Source organism: Emydura macquarii, unplaced genomic scaffold (genome assembly GCF_026122565.2).
Source record: "Emydura macquarii macquarii isolate MOO-44397 ecotype Brisbane River unplaced genomic scaffold, CSIRO-AGI_Emac_v2 contig_499, whole genome shotgun sequence".
NCBI classification, from domain to species: Eukaryota; Metazoa; Chordata; order Testudines; family Chelidae; genus Emydura; species Emydura macquarii.
The window spans coordinates 208,688-224,561 of NW_027130636.1; the positions used below are offsets into that span (position 1 = coordinate 208,688).

The 15,874-nt window shown below is 46.7% G+C and overlaps 1 protein-coding gene across 1 annotated transcript; it reads left to right on the forward strand.

Moving 5' to 3' along the window:
• The first annotated feature begins 4,489 nt into the window (after positions 1-4,489).
• NRROS (negative regulator of reactive oxygen species) lies at positions 4,490-10,386 on the forward strand. The gene is given in 3 exon segments (XM_067538618.1): positions 4,490-4,529; positions 4,532-4,731; positions 6,789-10,386. Coding segments are annotated over 3 exon segments (2,214 nt in total). The 3' UTR covers positions 8,763-10,386.
• The last annotated feature ends 5,488 nt before the right edge of the window (positions 10,387-15,874 follow it).

The following is a 15,874-nucleotide window of genomic DNA, read 5'->3' on the forward strand; positions in this document are numbered from 1 at the left end:
ATATTATTGATCAGCAAGTTGGGTTTTTAAATGATATCTCAACAAGACATGCCTTGTACAAACATGATTCCAATAGTGTGTAGGATGTGAACACAGTGACATATTCTGTCACAGGACTGTTTCTGGAAGAGGATAGCAAATCGGGAAGGGAGCAGTAATGGTCATTGTCTTCCTTTGCTTTCTGATGTCCTAAACTGTTTGAGGGTTGCTTTCTGCCTCATTGCGGTATAGAACTAATTGATAGATTAAAAATGAATTAAAATGCATGGCAGAGAGTGTAATCAATAAGTCTTCCTTTGTGCTATGTGAGGAATGAACTGAAGATGGAATGCCTTCAGCACCATCCCAATGCAGATATTTATCTATAACAAGGGCCCCATGTATTCCAGGACAACATACATTACACCCCTTGCTGCAGACTTCGCCTCCAGAATCTCCTTTTTTCAATTTTTAAAACATTGTTTCTAACCCTAATTGATTGCAGAGATCCTTAAAACATGGGCTGAATGTGCTGTGTTCCTGATTCTGCAGCCAGCCTGAAAGTCAATTAGAGGATGGTGCGAATTTCCCATTATGCCAGTGGAGTGTGGGCTCTCAAACCTAGCTGTGCCATGTAGATCTGAGCACTGTTGTTTTTTTCCCCTATTCTGGTTGTTCTTGCAGAAGCACACCACTAATATGCTTATCTCACAATCCCAAATGGCCTCCTCTGCCAAACACTCCCATTTTCCTCTACGTTGCTGCCCAAACCTCCATCGCTCCCAACCATTGCCTCATTGCATGGCAGCAGTTAAGACAAAATGCTGCAGAAGGTTGAAAATTGAAAATGCGAGGGTGGCTTATAACAAACAGAATTTAACATCAAAGAAAGTAACCTGGGCAATGCTGGACTGATGGCATTAGCAATCTTCATACTGAATTCCGTAAAAATCTCCCTTTTTAACCTTTAAATGATTTTCTGGCTGCCCCACTCAATACTATAGAAACCTGAGTCCCCGGGGGCAGAATTTGGGTCCAGCTTGGAACAGAGTACATGGGATCTTCTTTCTAGCAGAATTCCTAGGACTTGCTTTTAGAATTCTTAAAAATAAAATGAGGAGCTGAGCTGGCCCATTGGGCTGGTGGCAAAACTCTGCACTACCTTGCAGGGGAGACAGATTTGATTCCGGGTCCTGGTTTTTTGCTCCCAAGCTGCTCAAGGGCTGGTATTGCTAGAGGCCTGGTTCAGATCCTGTTGAAATGAATGGAAAAACTCCCTCTGACTTCAGTGGGAGTTGCATTGGGTGCCTCATGAAGAGGCTGCTCCCCGTAATTTGATAGTGACCTTGAGTAGCCGTATTGATTTGGCGCTGAAGAAAATATTCCTTAGCAAGAATGATGGTCATGTCAATATTAAGGGGAAGGTTGCATTGGAATCAGGGAAAGGGGGGGTAACCTTCAGAGCACTGAAAAATATGGGAATGTTATGTATAATACTTCTACAGCCTGAAGGTTCTTTTAGTAGGAGAGCTTTAAAGTGGGCTCCGGTGTGATGAGACTGAACTTATGATGTGTTTTCCCTTGGTCAAACAGAAGAGCCCTGATGCAAGTGTCGTCATAGCAGACCACTCAGTCTGTCTGTCCCTGGAAGAGGTCCCAAAGCAATTAACAAGAGTTCAGCTAATGATTTCATAGCCTGAACCTGGAGGGACTAGTTTCTCCCCTCCCCCTTTCTCCTGGTTCCTTCTTGTTTTTAATTGACTTGCATGTGCATGACCCTTGAGTAAGTGCTGATATCAGTAAGCAAAGCGGCTTGCAGCTAACTCTGCAATCCATGTGACTGCAGTTTCCGTTAGTTCCTTCCGCAAGATCTATATTAACCTGATGCTAAGTGAGAGGAAGAAAAGAAAACAAAAAAAAAAAAAAAAGGGTGCAGCAAACATTGTGAAGCAGCTGAGCGAGAGCAGGAGTGCGGCTGTGTGCAGCATGAGTCCCCGCGATCTGTATGCGCTGCCCCGAGCGGTGAGTAACCCCCAAAACGGGGCTCCCCACTTTGCCCGGTTGAAGCTAAAGCTCAGGGATGGGTGGCAGGGAGGGCAATGGAAAGAAACTCCCAGCTGGATGGCCGGTCATTACGACACCCATGGTTTACTCTGTGTGTCTACGTCTGAGCTCGGGGAGTGTGGAGCGTTTCCAAGCTTTGAATGTGGCGATGTGCCTGGTTCTCATTCTGTAATGCAGTGTCCTCCCCCAAGCTTTGCGGTGATCAGGGCCCTGCCAGCTTTGGCAAGGCAATGCCTTCAAGTTCACTCTCTCTCATGGTCTTCCTTTGAAATGCCCACCACCCATGTTTAGAGGATGCCACCCTTTGGCCTCCGTCCCAGCAGGACAAGCCAGGAGGGAGGAGGGCTGTTGCTGGAGGGAAGATAGCTAATGGTGGGCAGACAGAGCTTGGGAGAGAACAAACACGTTGCCTAAGAAGCGAACAGAGGGAGAGCGGCTGAATCAGAAAAGAGAACCTCCTGAACTGGGAAAAAAGAGTTTGATGTTAAAATCCATGGAAACCTTTAGTAAAGGTGAAAATACAATAGAAAAATCAATGTGATGGAAACAAGGACCCTGAAAAAGGCTGAAATAAAGCTGCATCAAGGTCAGTCTCTTAGGTTTCTGTACCGCAGCTGTTCCTGTGGTATCTCCACACCGCTAGAGGCATGGAGGGTCAGGTTCCCAGCAGCTATGAATGGCTGCAGTGGCGCTACACAAGCTGAGGATCTGTCCCAGAGGAAATATAGAAAGAAAAGGGGGAAACCCCCAGGGGAGACGCAGTCAGTGATCTCTTTGATAAGACATTGGCTTTGTACTGTTTGAATCTGTGATTTAAGGGTGGTTTGGCTGGTGGTAAAAAACAAAAATTTAAATTAAAAAAAAAACCCTCTGAAAATATCCCCAGCTGTGTACAGGAATTTAGATCTAACCACTTCAGCAGCCAGAAAGAATCTTCAATTTCTTTTTGAAAAGTTCACAGGTTTGAAAACACTGCTCAGAGAGCACGCATTGTGAATAGCGTAATCAGGGCCTCACTACATGTTTGCATGTGGGTTCGCGGTCTCTTGAGGACAATAAACTCTGATGCCGTGAATGGCCATTATTATCCTATTTCACTTTATTGGAAAACAGCAAGTTCCTTTGATCACCATCATTGGAACTTTAATTAAGGACCTGATCTTCCAGGGAGTTCAGGGATTGGTTTGTGTTAGAGTTGTGGGTGCTTAGTGCATCTAAAAACTAAACCCCTTGTGTGCTGATAAGACATGTAAAGAACACTGGATGTGTTGGATTTTTCAATTTACAAAATTAGAGGGAAACTTCTTCATGAAATATGTCAATTAATCAATGTGTGCAAACAACTGTTCAATTAGATGGTGATGTTGCTTTAAAAAAGGATTTTCCCATCCTAGTGCCAATATGTAGTGTGTTTCTACAACACACATTGTCTACTCCTCCAGTCAAACTGTATGAATTTGTGTTATGTATATTACAGAAGTGATGAAAGCCTCAGCTGAGATCAGGGTGCCGCTGTGCTTCGTGCTGCAGAAGACACAGTGAGAAATAGTCCCTGCTTCAAAGAGTTTAGCCTCAGAACTCCAAAGGTATTTAGGCTCCTAACATCAGCTGATTTCAGTGGGAATTAGGTGCCTGAATACCATCAAGGATCTGGGCCTAACAGATGAATAGGCATGATAGACAATGGGTGGGAAAGGAAACAGTCACAGAGAGGAAAAATGACTTGCCACGGTCACAGGCAAATCTGGGTCCCCAGGTCCCAGTAGAGGTTCCTAGCCCCTGGCCAGGGAGACAAGGTTACCTCTCTATTATCATTAGAAAGTCTTGTGAGTTGCTCAGACATCTGAATACAGGACCCCAGAATTACCTTGCCCTTTTCTTACCCCAGTGACTAAGCTATGCCTGAGAGACCATCTTGCTACAATAAACCTTAACCTCAGAGTAATTAATAAAGTTGGGGCCAGAAGATGCCTCCAGCACAGGTTTTCCTGTGGTGGACTCAAACTCCAAAGGACCAGTTCACCAGAGCATTGGAACTGCATGGGGACATGGACAAAAGTGGCTTCTCTCCCTAGCTGGATCCTGGGGCAGAATTTGCCCCCCAGAGGCTAGTCCAAGTTATGCTGGCTTGTAACAGCACTCTAGGAACTCTTAAGTCAGCTGGGAGCCGCTGCAGCCCAGCGTGCGCCACCCAAGTCTCCAGTGCAATCCCTATGCCCTGGTGCCAGCCGTGCTACAGTGGGACATCAGTCCCATGATGTATAGCTAAGTCTGGCAAGCGCATCACGTAGTGTAATGGATCCAATGCCACAATGTGGGGAAAGTGCCACAGAGAAAACGTTTAGAGTCCGAGTCTGATCTTGGGCTGGCGGAGGATCTAACATCCTAATTCAGCATCAGAAGGTATTTGAGACAAAGCTCTTTGAGGTAGAGACTGTCTCATCTTATGTTTCCTGGGAAATCCTTTGTGGTGCCAGAATCTATCTCTTAATGAAGGGCAAAAACCAGACCAGATCTTTCAAATGGTGTCTCACCTTGTCTCTTTTCTCTCTCGCTTTGTCTCTTTGCAGGACTGTGGCTGTTGAGATGGAGTCAATGTTCCTTAGTCTCTCCCTAGTCTTTCTAGTAGCAGGATGGGGAAACAAGACAGGAATGGTCCTGGCAACGTATCACAGGACCTGCAAACTAGTGAGTCCTCTAATGCAAACCCATGAACTTGTTAATTGTTTATTCCCTTCTCACTGCACACGGCCTTCAGAAAAGCAGATGTTTACTCTGAGTATGTATTCCAGAGGCACTGACAGTGACTACTTCTATGTAGGCCTGGAAGCCCATTGTTTTCATTCTAGCCTGTGACTTTCACCGTTCAGGCTGCAGTTTTCCAGATTTGATATCTGTGCAAAGTTGTTGCGGTTTTTTTGTTTGTTTGTTTGTTTTTAAATGTGCCCAAAACCTAGTTTGCCATTTTTGAACATGAGGCAAGAGTCTCATTTGATGCACAGTGAATAAAGCCAGGTGGCCCTTGGATTGATCAAGTAGGATAGATCATTGTGGTGGTGTCTGGATAAACACGACCATAGTTAGCAGCATTTATTCACTTGGCCTTTGAAATGAACAAAAATATGGAAGTGAGGTGGGGGTGGGGAGGGAGATGCTAAATGCAGAAGCTGGGTAGGCTAGAGATTATGATTCACAAACAGGAGGGGCGGGGGAGCTTGGGGGAAAAAGTCTCAAAAGTGGCCACTGATTTCCAGGTGCTGCAGATTTTGAGTAACTTCTGGTGTCCTGGGCCTGGTTTCCAGAGGCGCGGAGCAGCTGCAGCTCCCTGTTTGGAAACACTTACTATTTGCTGATCAGTGAGGGATGCATGAGGCTACATGAGAAGCAGAGGAAGATGCCCCAGGAGCTTGCCCACAAAGGGACAGATTTCCAAGTGCTCAATGGTGCTGCCATGGTTGCAGAAAGATTTTCAGAAGAGCTTCGCACGCAGCATGCTCGCCAGTGTGCCGGGCGCTGCAGAAAACCTGAGCCCTTGCTGAGGTCAACAGAACTGAGCGTGAAAATCTGGCCACTGCTGTGGGTTCGGAGCCCATCGGAGGATCTGGCCTTACCTGTAATACTGAACCAAATCCAATGCTTCCCCTGTATCATTTTTGCCTTTTCTTAGCCTTCCTCACTTAGGCCAGGCAAGGTGATTTCAGTCTTTCTGTGTTGCCACCTGCAGCCAGTGTCTGTCTGATAGAGATGCTGATTAACACCGGGTGGATTTTCTCCGATTTCTTTTTTGTTCTTCCATCTTCTCACCCTGTTTTCTCTTCTGTTTGTTTGTATTATGTTGGTGCTTAGAGGTGCCATGTGAGACCAGCACACCACTGTGCATACACTAAGTAAGAGACAGCCCCTTCCCCAAAGATTTTACAATCTCAGTAGAGAAGAGAGAAAAGGAAATGCTGCTGTTCATGTTTTACAGATGAGGTGTTGAAGCACAGAGAGATTGTCTCTCACCCAAGGTCACACGGGGACTCTGGGGCAGAGCTCGGAGCTGAACCCGAAATTTGAGTCCCAGTCCAGTGTCATAATCACAAAACCAACCTTCCTCTCATCTGTGCTTTACACCATTCATTTCTCCTCCATTTCCTGCATCCCCGAGCCCCCTTCTCTACATCAATCCAAATCTATCTATCTTTCTGATTGGCTCGTTCCCCCTTGCTCTCTTCCCCTTCCTTGATGGGGAGTTCCCTTTCTTCCTTCCTGGTCCCTTCTTTGTTCTATACTCTGTGATCTCTTCTTGTCCGCTCAGTGATACTGCTCCCCCACATGAAATCTAACAGGAGGTCTGCTCTGCTCTGTGCTGCTGCTGCCGTGGAGCCAAGCAGGGCGGCGGTCAGTGACTCAGCCTCCAGGAGCAGCCTGGCTGGTGCTATTCCAACAGACTAGGCAGGTGGGGAGACAGAGGGTCACCATCACAATGTTAGAGCAGGGTCATGTCCTGTCCTGGTTTATTCCCAAGGGCAGGCTCTGCTTTCTAATGCGTCCCAGCAGGGAGTCTCAAAGGGTCCCATCTGAACGCTAAGGCCTTTGCTCCCAGTTTCACTATTTCCAGTGGTGGGTTTTATATATATATATATATATATATATATATATAATATTTATATATTTATATATATATATATTGTTTTGTTAAAACATTGGAACAAAATATTGTTCCAATGGTTTTTTTTATGTGTATATATTTCTTGCTTCAGGTGCACAGAGCTGTGGATTACACTGGGAGACGGCAAGGCTCAGTCCCAGTCGACCTCCCAGCTGACACAAAGGAGCTTTTCCTGGATAACAACACTATACGGACCCTAAAGAACACCTCTCTGCTGCAATACCAGAACCTGGAGACCCTTAGCTTATGTGAGAACAGGCTGGAGCTCATTGAACCTGGGGCCTTCCTTGGCATCAGAGACCTCAAGAATCTCTGCGTGGCAGACAACTCCCTCTTTACAAACTACTCTGTGACGGCAGCTGCTCTTCGCTCCTTACCAGCCTTGAAGAAACTGGACCTGTCTGGGAACCATCTCACTGAGGACATGGTGGCGACCATGCTCCGCAATTTGTCCTCCTTGGAGTCCTTGTCTGTGGCCAGGAACATCATAATGAGGCTGGACGCCTCTGTCTTTGAGAGCCTGAGTCAGCTGCAGGAGCTGAACCTGGAGAAGAACTACATCTATGAGATTGAGGAGGGCACCTTTGAAGGCCTGCAGGGCCTGCAGAGGCTTAATTTGGCCTACAACTACATTCCGTGCATTGTGGAGTTTGGTCTGACCCAGCTCAAGACACTTAATGCCAGCCATAACATCATTGAGTGGTTCCTGGCCGCAGAGGGAGATGCTGTCTTTGAACTGGAGACGCTGGATCTCTCCCATAACCGGCTCCTGTTCTTCCCGCTACTACCAAGGCAGAGCAAACTGCACTCTCTGCTGCTGAGGGACAACGAGATGAGCTTTTATCGCCATCTTCCCAATGCCACCGCCCTCCTGGATGTCACAGTTCAGTTCCTTCTCACAGATGGCAATACCACTAATGTTACTACCCTCAGTCTCTGGGAAGAGATCAGCCTGAGCAATCTCTCTTCCTTGAGCTTTCTGGACATGAGCCAGAACCAGTTCTGGTACCTACCCGACGGCTTCCTGAAAGGCATGACTTCCCTCTCCCATCTGAAGCTTAACCAGAACTGCCTAGAGACCTTTCACATACAGGAGAGAGAACCCCTGGATATGCTCACGGACCTTGATCTAAGCCAGAACCAGCTTTCAGAGCTGAAGGTGGATCTAGGTTCCCAAGGCCCCTTGCCACACCTCAGATCATTTAATCTGAGTGCCAATAGGTTGCAGAGAGTGCTACCTACAATTTTCACCCACACAGAGATCACTACAGTTGACCTCAGTCACAACCGCATAGACCTCTGTCCCCAGCAAGCGAATGCAGGTGGGGCTGCGCGTCCCATCTGCATAGACTTAAGGAACGTAACATCCCTCAGGAAACTTTACTTGACTGGATGTGGCCTAGAAATGGTGGCCAGCGATGCTTTTAGTGGGACAACACTAACCCACCTAGATCTGTCTAATAATCAGAGAGCGCTGGCCAGGGGCCTGCAGCCTCTACAAGATATTGCACTAATGCTGCAGGTTTTATCTCTCAGGAGCGCTGGCCTCCCGTCCACCAGGGAGGACATGGACTTTTCTGGCTTTCAGAACTTGGTAAGTTTGGACCTGTCTGGAAACTCCCTGACCAGCTTCCCAGAGTCCTTGAGTGGCCTGAAACTGCACACCCTGGATCTCCGGAAAAACCGTCTTCTCTCCCTTCCCCAGCACTCAATGCAGCAGCGCCTTGGGAAGAGCCTAAGTGTGCTCTACCTCAGCCAGAACCCATTTGACTGCTGCAAGCTGGAGTGGTGGGACTTCCTCCACCGTCTCAAGACAGTGCATATTGTGGACAGGGGGCAGGTCACCTGCAACTACTCCTCTAAGATTATTCATGCTGTGGGGCTGCCTGAGTCTGTCCTCCAGAACTGCAGGTGGATGACCATGAATATGGCTTTGTGGTACCTCGTGCTTGCTCTTCCTCCCTGCCTGACCCTGCTATTCGCCTTAGCTGTCATCTTCCTTACTTTCAAGCACAAGCTGCTTCAAATGGTGAAAAGGCAGTACAGAGTGTCCAGCCCATACTGATCTCTGGGAGGCGGGGGAAGAGTAGGCAGCTGGCACAAAGAATGCAGGCAGAGTAGTAACTCTAAGATGCCTGTGAGGGGCTGACAGCAAAGGGGAGCCAGGGGCGCTTTGGAGGGAGTGACCAGGATCTTTCGAGTGCGTGGCTTCCTGGTGCATGTTCTCCTGTTGCCCTGGGCAGGGATAGGGCCTTCTGCCGGGAAGCACGGTGGAGGCATTTGGAGTTTAATTCAGGGAGCCCAGGGCTCGACCCGGAACCAGGAGGGAAGATGATGGAGAATTTGTGATTAGAGTAACGAAACCAGATTTTAAGACACTGTGAAAATGAGTAAATGGGAGTGAAATTCAGAAGGCAAAGGAGAGGGTCACAATGAGGAAGAGCAAATGTTAGGAAAAAAACAAGAGGTCAGCAGTGAAGTAGCCTCACTGGGTGAGAGGAAGGCTTACAGCGAGGTGAGATCTGTTGCTGTTCGCTAGAGGACATTTCACTGGTGGCTAAGGAAGGGAGGTCAGAGTATATCAGTCGTGTGAAACATAAAGCAAATATGTCTACACTATAAATATAAACCTATGAAGCTACAGTTCTGAGTTAAGGCCTAGAGGGATCTGTTTTCTCCTAATTGGAAACAAAAATTCCCATTCATGACAATTACTTTAATTTATGTTGAAATTAAACAGTCTCAGTCAATCAGAGTGCAAGGATGAACAGTTGCTTCTTCCTTCCCACTGTCACGCTCAGATGTGATACATTTATTCACCACTGTAGTATCCAGGAGATTGTACGGTTTTCTGTTATGCAAACTGTTTTACATTTATATAGTCACCTGGACACTGATTGGCTGTGGGGGTGTGGATTTGCATAAGGACTAATTAATTCTCAGTGGGGTAAATGAGAATATTGTGTATGTACAATGTTCAATATAGAACAAGCACATTAAGTATGAGAGTGAAAATCCTCATTGCCTTTATTGCAACGTGGTTATTCCTCAACAGATTTTCAGAGTTAAATATCTAACCCATTTAAGATCATTTGGTTGTCTTTGTAAATTAATGATCAAGGTTAACCTGAATAAATGACTCCCTTGCTAAATTTTACTTTTTTAATCAACTCATTTTGAGCTGTATAACGTAAAAAAAGTGACCACCACCTTGCTGATTAAACTTTCAAATACATGCTTTTAATTAATGTTTTTTGAAGGTGAGGCTTTATTAAAAAGAAACAAAGAAAAAACCAAACCCTGAAACGTTTTTCCCTTGGATATGACTTAATATATCAAATTTCAATCTGTGATGGTTGTAAATTTTCACAGTGACAAATTCCTTTAAAAAAGAAGATAAAAAAGAAACTGAAACCCATATCTATAGCAACAATAAGGGCAGTAAGAGAACACATCTACCATATTTACATACTGGTCTCTATAGAAACAAGCACATGACAACTGAATGGAACTGGTGGCTTTTCTAGACTTCTAGTCATCAAATGTATGTGATTGTATTTGTTTGATGAGATATGAGCTGAACATTTCTAGGCTATCTACTGTGGTGTCATTAATTATGTTTAAGTAGCTGTCCCAATTAAAGAAGAGACCATTATCGGGAATAATGTAAAATATTGAATGCAAGATACAGGAATAAATTATGTTCACTTTATTTTTATTAACATTTTTCTTCTTTAAATCTTTATTTCATAGATTAGGGTTGGAAAGGACCTCAGGAGGTCATCTAGTCCAACCCCCTGCTCAAAGCAGGACTAACCTCAGCTAAATCATTCCAGCAAGGGCTTTGTCAAGCTGGGCCTTAAAAGCCTCTAAGGATGGAAATTCCACCACCTCCCTAGGTAACCCATTCCAGTGCTTCACCACCCTCCTAGTGAAAAAGTTTTTCCTCATATCCAACCTAGACCTCCCCCACTGCAACTTGAGACCATTGCTCCTTGTTCTGTCATCTACTACCACTGAGAACAGCCCAGCTCCATCCTCTTTGGAACCCCCCCTTCCAGGTAGTTAAAGGCTGCTATTAAATCCCCCTTATTCTTTTCTGCAGACTAACAAGCCTAGTTCCCTCAGCCTCTCCTCATAAGTCATGTGCCCCAGCCCCCTAATCATTTTTGTTGCCCTCCACTGGACTGTCTCCAATTAGTCCACATCCTTTTTGTAGTGGGGGGCCCAAAACTGGACACAGTACTCCAGATATGGGCACACCAGTGCTGAATAGAGGGGAATAATTTCCTCCAATCTCCTAGCAATGCTCCTACTAATGCAGCCCAATATGCCATTAGCCTTCTTGGCAACAAGGGCACCCTGTTGACTCATATCCAGTTTCTTCTCCACTGTAACCCCCAGGTCCTTTTCTGCAGAACTGCTGCCTAGCCACTTGGTCCCCAGTCTGTAGCAGTGCATGAAATTCTTTCATCCCAAGTGCAGGACACTGCACTTGTCCTTGTTGAACCTCATCAGATTTCTTTTGGCCCATTCCTCCAATTTGTCTAGGTCACACTGTATCCTTTCCTTGCCCTCCAGCATGTCTACCACTCCCCCCAGCTTAGCATCATCCGCAAACTTGCTGAGGGTGCAATCTACCCCATCATCCAGATCATTAATGAAGATGTTGAACAAAACCGGCCCCAGGACTGACCCCTGAGGCATTCTGCTTGTTACTGGCTGCCAACTAGACATCAAGCTACTGATCACTACCTGTTGAGTCCAATGATCTAGCCAGCTCTCTATCCACCTTATAGTCCATTAATTCAACCCATACGTCTTTAACTTGCTGGTAAGAACACCGTGGGAGACTGTATTGTAAGCTTTGCTAAAATCAAGGTATATCACATCTATTGTTTTCCCCACATCCACAGAGCCAGTCATCTCATCATAGAAGGCAATCCAGTTGGTCAGGCAACTTCTGTATTAAAACACCAGGGGAAAAAGGGGGCCAAAATAAATTGTAAGTGGAGTCACAACTCTTCTCTCTTACCAAGTTTATGTGGAGTCACAGGAAAGCCATGCTAATGCTGATGATAATAGAGTGCTATTTGCCAGCTACTGTAGTACCAGCCAGTACCTGCATCTGGTCTGCCATGGGATTCCTAGAGGAGTTAGATACCGCAATTAAGTGTTTGGCTAAATCCTCATGTATCCAAAGTGTTAGTGTGGGTGGAAATTAGCATGTTTATCTGGGCATTTATTGTAACTCAGACTAGCTATTAAGCATTCATCACCATAGTATCTGCACACCTACCAGTTCCCCTCTGGCCGCTTTCCCTGGTCAGAGAGCTGTGCGAAGAGTGGCATGGTACTGGAACTCTACACGAGGGTGTTCTCAGCACACTAAGCCAGCCCTGAAGCCACTTAGCTTTGCTGGAGCCATAGTGGGAGCCAGGATCCAGCCTAAAGCATCATTGGTCAAGAGATTTGTCTGTGAAATGAACTTCCTGAGATCAGACTAATCCAGGGGCTCATAACCTCCAGGCTCATTGCAGGATCCTCCTCTTCGATGACTCCCTCCCTCTGTAACCAGTAAGGATTGACTTGGGAGTGGTGAACAAATGAGGCAAGAGACTAAGGAAAATGGTGATGATGATGATTCCCTTCCCCCAGAATATTCCTAGCAGATCTAACTTGCCTGGGAAGTCCTTAGATGGGCACTGTAATAAAACCCTTCAATGGATAAGGCAGGTAGACTGGTGACTAGATTTTGTGCAAGTCTGCAGAATAAGAAGACTCTATAAGGGTGCTTCTGACCTTAAGTCTTGGATCACTTGTTGATCACCTGATTTGTTCATCCCCTTTGAAGCACCTAGCATTGGCCACTGTCGGAAAACAGGATATTGGCCTAGATGGACCATTGGTCTTGCCCCGGTATGGTCGTTCTTATGTTCTTGTTTGGCAGAGAGATTGACATAGGCACTTTTGAGGTCAAAACAGACCCCGTTGGAAGAAGCAGCTGCAAATTATGAAAACTCATACTGCTCTGGGTTTTGTGATTGAGAAATCTCTCACCCCCCAGCACGTTTTTTCTTTCTTCAGACTTCATTTCTGCAATGCTGCTGGGGTTTCTCTGGTTGAACATTGGTCTGAGATTCGCTGACAAATTGTTGAATATCAGTCGAATATCAATCACGTTGACACCAAGGAAGTGGTTGCAGCTGGCACAATTTAGAGCAGCCCTGAGACTGCTCTAAATAGATCTGTGCGCTAAAAAAAGAACCCAATTGACCCTAATACTGGGGACCTGTAAAGATGGCTTAGAGCCACCTTCATTCCCTCCCCTCCCACCTTGGCTATGCTGGGAGATCACTCACAGCTGAGGACTGAACACTTAATTTCCAGCTCTCATGTACTTTGTCCTTGATTTTGTAAGTTGCAATGTATCAAAAGATGGTGGATGGAGATGTGAGTCCTGGTACTGGGACCCAGTAGAGGGACCACGGCAGATGGCAGGTGTGGTCACGGGCTGTCATTTGAGGAGATAAGCTGTCCTATTCTGCACAAGCCAGAGCCTGTGCACTGCAAAGCTGCTGTGAATGGGACTAGCCACTGAGAAGGTGAAATGTTATGTTACACCTTTGACGCAGGTCATGATGCAAGATGCATGCTTCTATTCAAAGCACTGACATCCCACGCTGGGGAAAACCTTGAGCAATTTCACTTATTCTTTTGCCCATAAGTAGTTTTCTAATGACACAAAACCAGAACTCCAGGATAGAAGTGAGGTGGTGATAGGCTATAAATATACATCTCTCTGCAGATTTGTCACTACACTAGTACCATCCACAGTGCTAGCCATCCGGGGCTGGGGCTAGCTGGATCTTGCTCTGAATTTCCTGTATTTTCCCCTTTCCTTTATTCCTGTGCCTTGGGTAGGAGGAAATAGCAGTCTCGCTTTTCAGGGGCTGCATCTGCAGAGCAATTACTGAGCCGTGGGAATGAGGGAAGTAAAGAGGGATGGTTTAACTGATAAAATATAAATATCCACTCAAGGTGATGCCTAGCGCCCAAGCAGTTAGAGTGCCTGGGACAAACGACCACTCCTCCAAAATGAGAGGGGGTGTTTACAGTGGGTGGGTGGGCTGGGGGTGGAGTCAGGGACTTGTAGGGCAGTGGCCTTAGAATAGGGTGCCCAGATGTCCCTATAAAATCGAGACAGTCCCAATATTTGGGGCTTTTTCTTATATAGGCTTCTATCACCCCCCTCCCCTCCACACACCCCATCCCAATTTTTCACACTTGCTAGCTGGTCACCCTACCTTAGAATGGCAGGTCAGCTACAAAGAAGTAGCAGACATGATGGCTAGCCTGGGTAGGGGCTAAGAATTATTTCCATTAGTGACTGCTGGCTGCTATGGATTTATTCACAGAAGAGTGTGATTAGGAATCACCGCTTTAGATTTAACCCATTAGGGGCTTAATCCTAAATGCGCTGAGTTGGTGGCGGATCAGGCCCTGTGAGCAGTGCCACAAGCACAGAGTTTGGGAGCCTGTCGGTTGCTGGCCTGGCCATTAGCCTGGAGTGCACATTGAGCTTTGCTTACTATTTGAGGCCTCTCTGTGGTGGAGGTTTATAGAGAGGAAAACCACACACTGAGGGCTGGGCCCAGTTCTCTGTTCTCTGCTGTGTGCACCCACGCACCCCCTCTTCTACCTTGTGTCTTAGCCTTCTGCTGGTGCTGACACTACGGGCCGGGTCCTCGACTGTGAGCAATGAATATGCAGTGCCTGCTGGGGCGTGGGTCGCTGTGTTCGGTAACCCCAAGGGAAGTCAGAGCACCCTGAAGTTTTGTACGGCTGTGGAAAAACGTATTAGAGCTTGGCCAATGCTTCATCGAATTGCGGCTCTACATGTGTATTTAGCAATGGAAACACACGAAGTGCATGCAATTATCTCATGTTAGTCACATGGTTAATCTATTCGCTCTAAGATACTGTCTCCAGGACGCACTTAAAGCATGTCTCAAGAAATTAACATCAGTGAGACGATCTCCCTTACACAGAGAGCTTTGCAGCGCTTCTGTCTGAGGATTTCAAATAGCTTCAGAAATGCTAGGCCTGAGCTAGGCCCTCTGCTGGGGTACATAGATGTAGGCCTTTGACTTCAGGGGAACTGTTCCATTATGTTTGTCTCTCAGCACCTCTGTGAGGCAGGTCAGAATTATTGGCCCTGTCCTACAGATGGGCAAGTGCAGGGGCACAAACTCTTTTGGCCAACATTTCAAACACGGTGCTTAAAGTTAGTCTCCTAAATCCAGCATTGGACGCCGAAATGAAAGTGCGCGGCGGTGTGGAGGCTCACAACCGCTGCGAATAACCCCACTTTTATTCCAGTGTCTCAAGCTGAATTTAGGTGACTAACTTTAATCCCCTCTAGGTTTGGGAATCTTGGCTTGAGCATTTTACCTGGCATGTTTGTGGCAGACCTGGGAATCGAACCTGGCTCTTCTAACTCCCAGGAATGCGCTTTCACTATGAGAGCATCCTTGCTCCCCTTGAGAGGACGGAGCGGATTCTGACCGCCACTCCAGCCCGCTGGCTACTCTGGTGATGTCCAGGTACCGCCAGAGCCTGGGGAAACTCCCCTCCCAGTGCATGAGCAACACGGGGCTGACATAAGTTGCATTATGTTGTCCCCACTCACTGGCCCCAGGACCAGAGAATGTGGCGGACAAGCAGGCTGTTCTCCCTAGTGTTGAGTACTACAGGAATTCTTGGTTGCTGTGCAGCCCGTAGTGGCAGGGGAAGCTGCTGTAAGTGAAACCAGCTCCAAGGGCTGCTCTACACAAGTAGGAGGGCATTTTGGCCCCCACAGCAGCCCAGAAACTGGAGGGTGCAAAGATGTCCTGAAACCTCCTTTGTGCCCCTTTATAAACAGACCCCGCTGCAGCTCCCCATCTGCTATGCCAGGCACTGAGAGCAGGGGCTGCCTAGTCCCTTCTGCTCATGTCCCTTCTGCTGACCCCATGCAGGTGGGGTGGGGCAGGAGACCTGCTTTTTAGATGCTGGGAGCAGTTGCCTTTAGTGCTATTGTGAGAACTGGGAAATGAGTGTGCAGATTCCGCCTCCTTGGGCGGATGCGTTCGCTTCCTCTACCACACGGAGCTGCTGACGCTTCTTCTTTTTGAA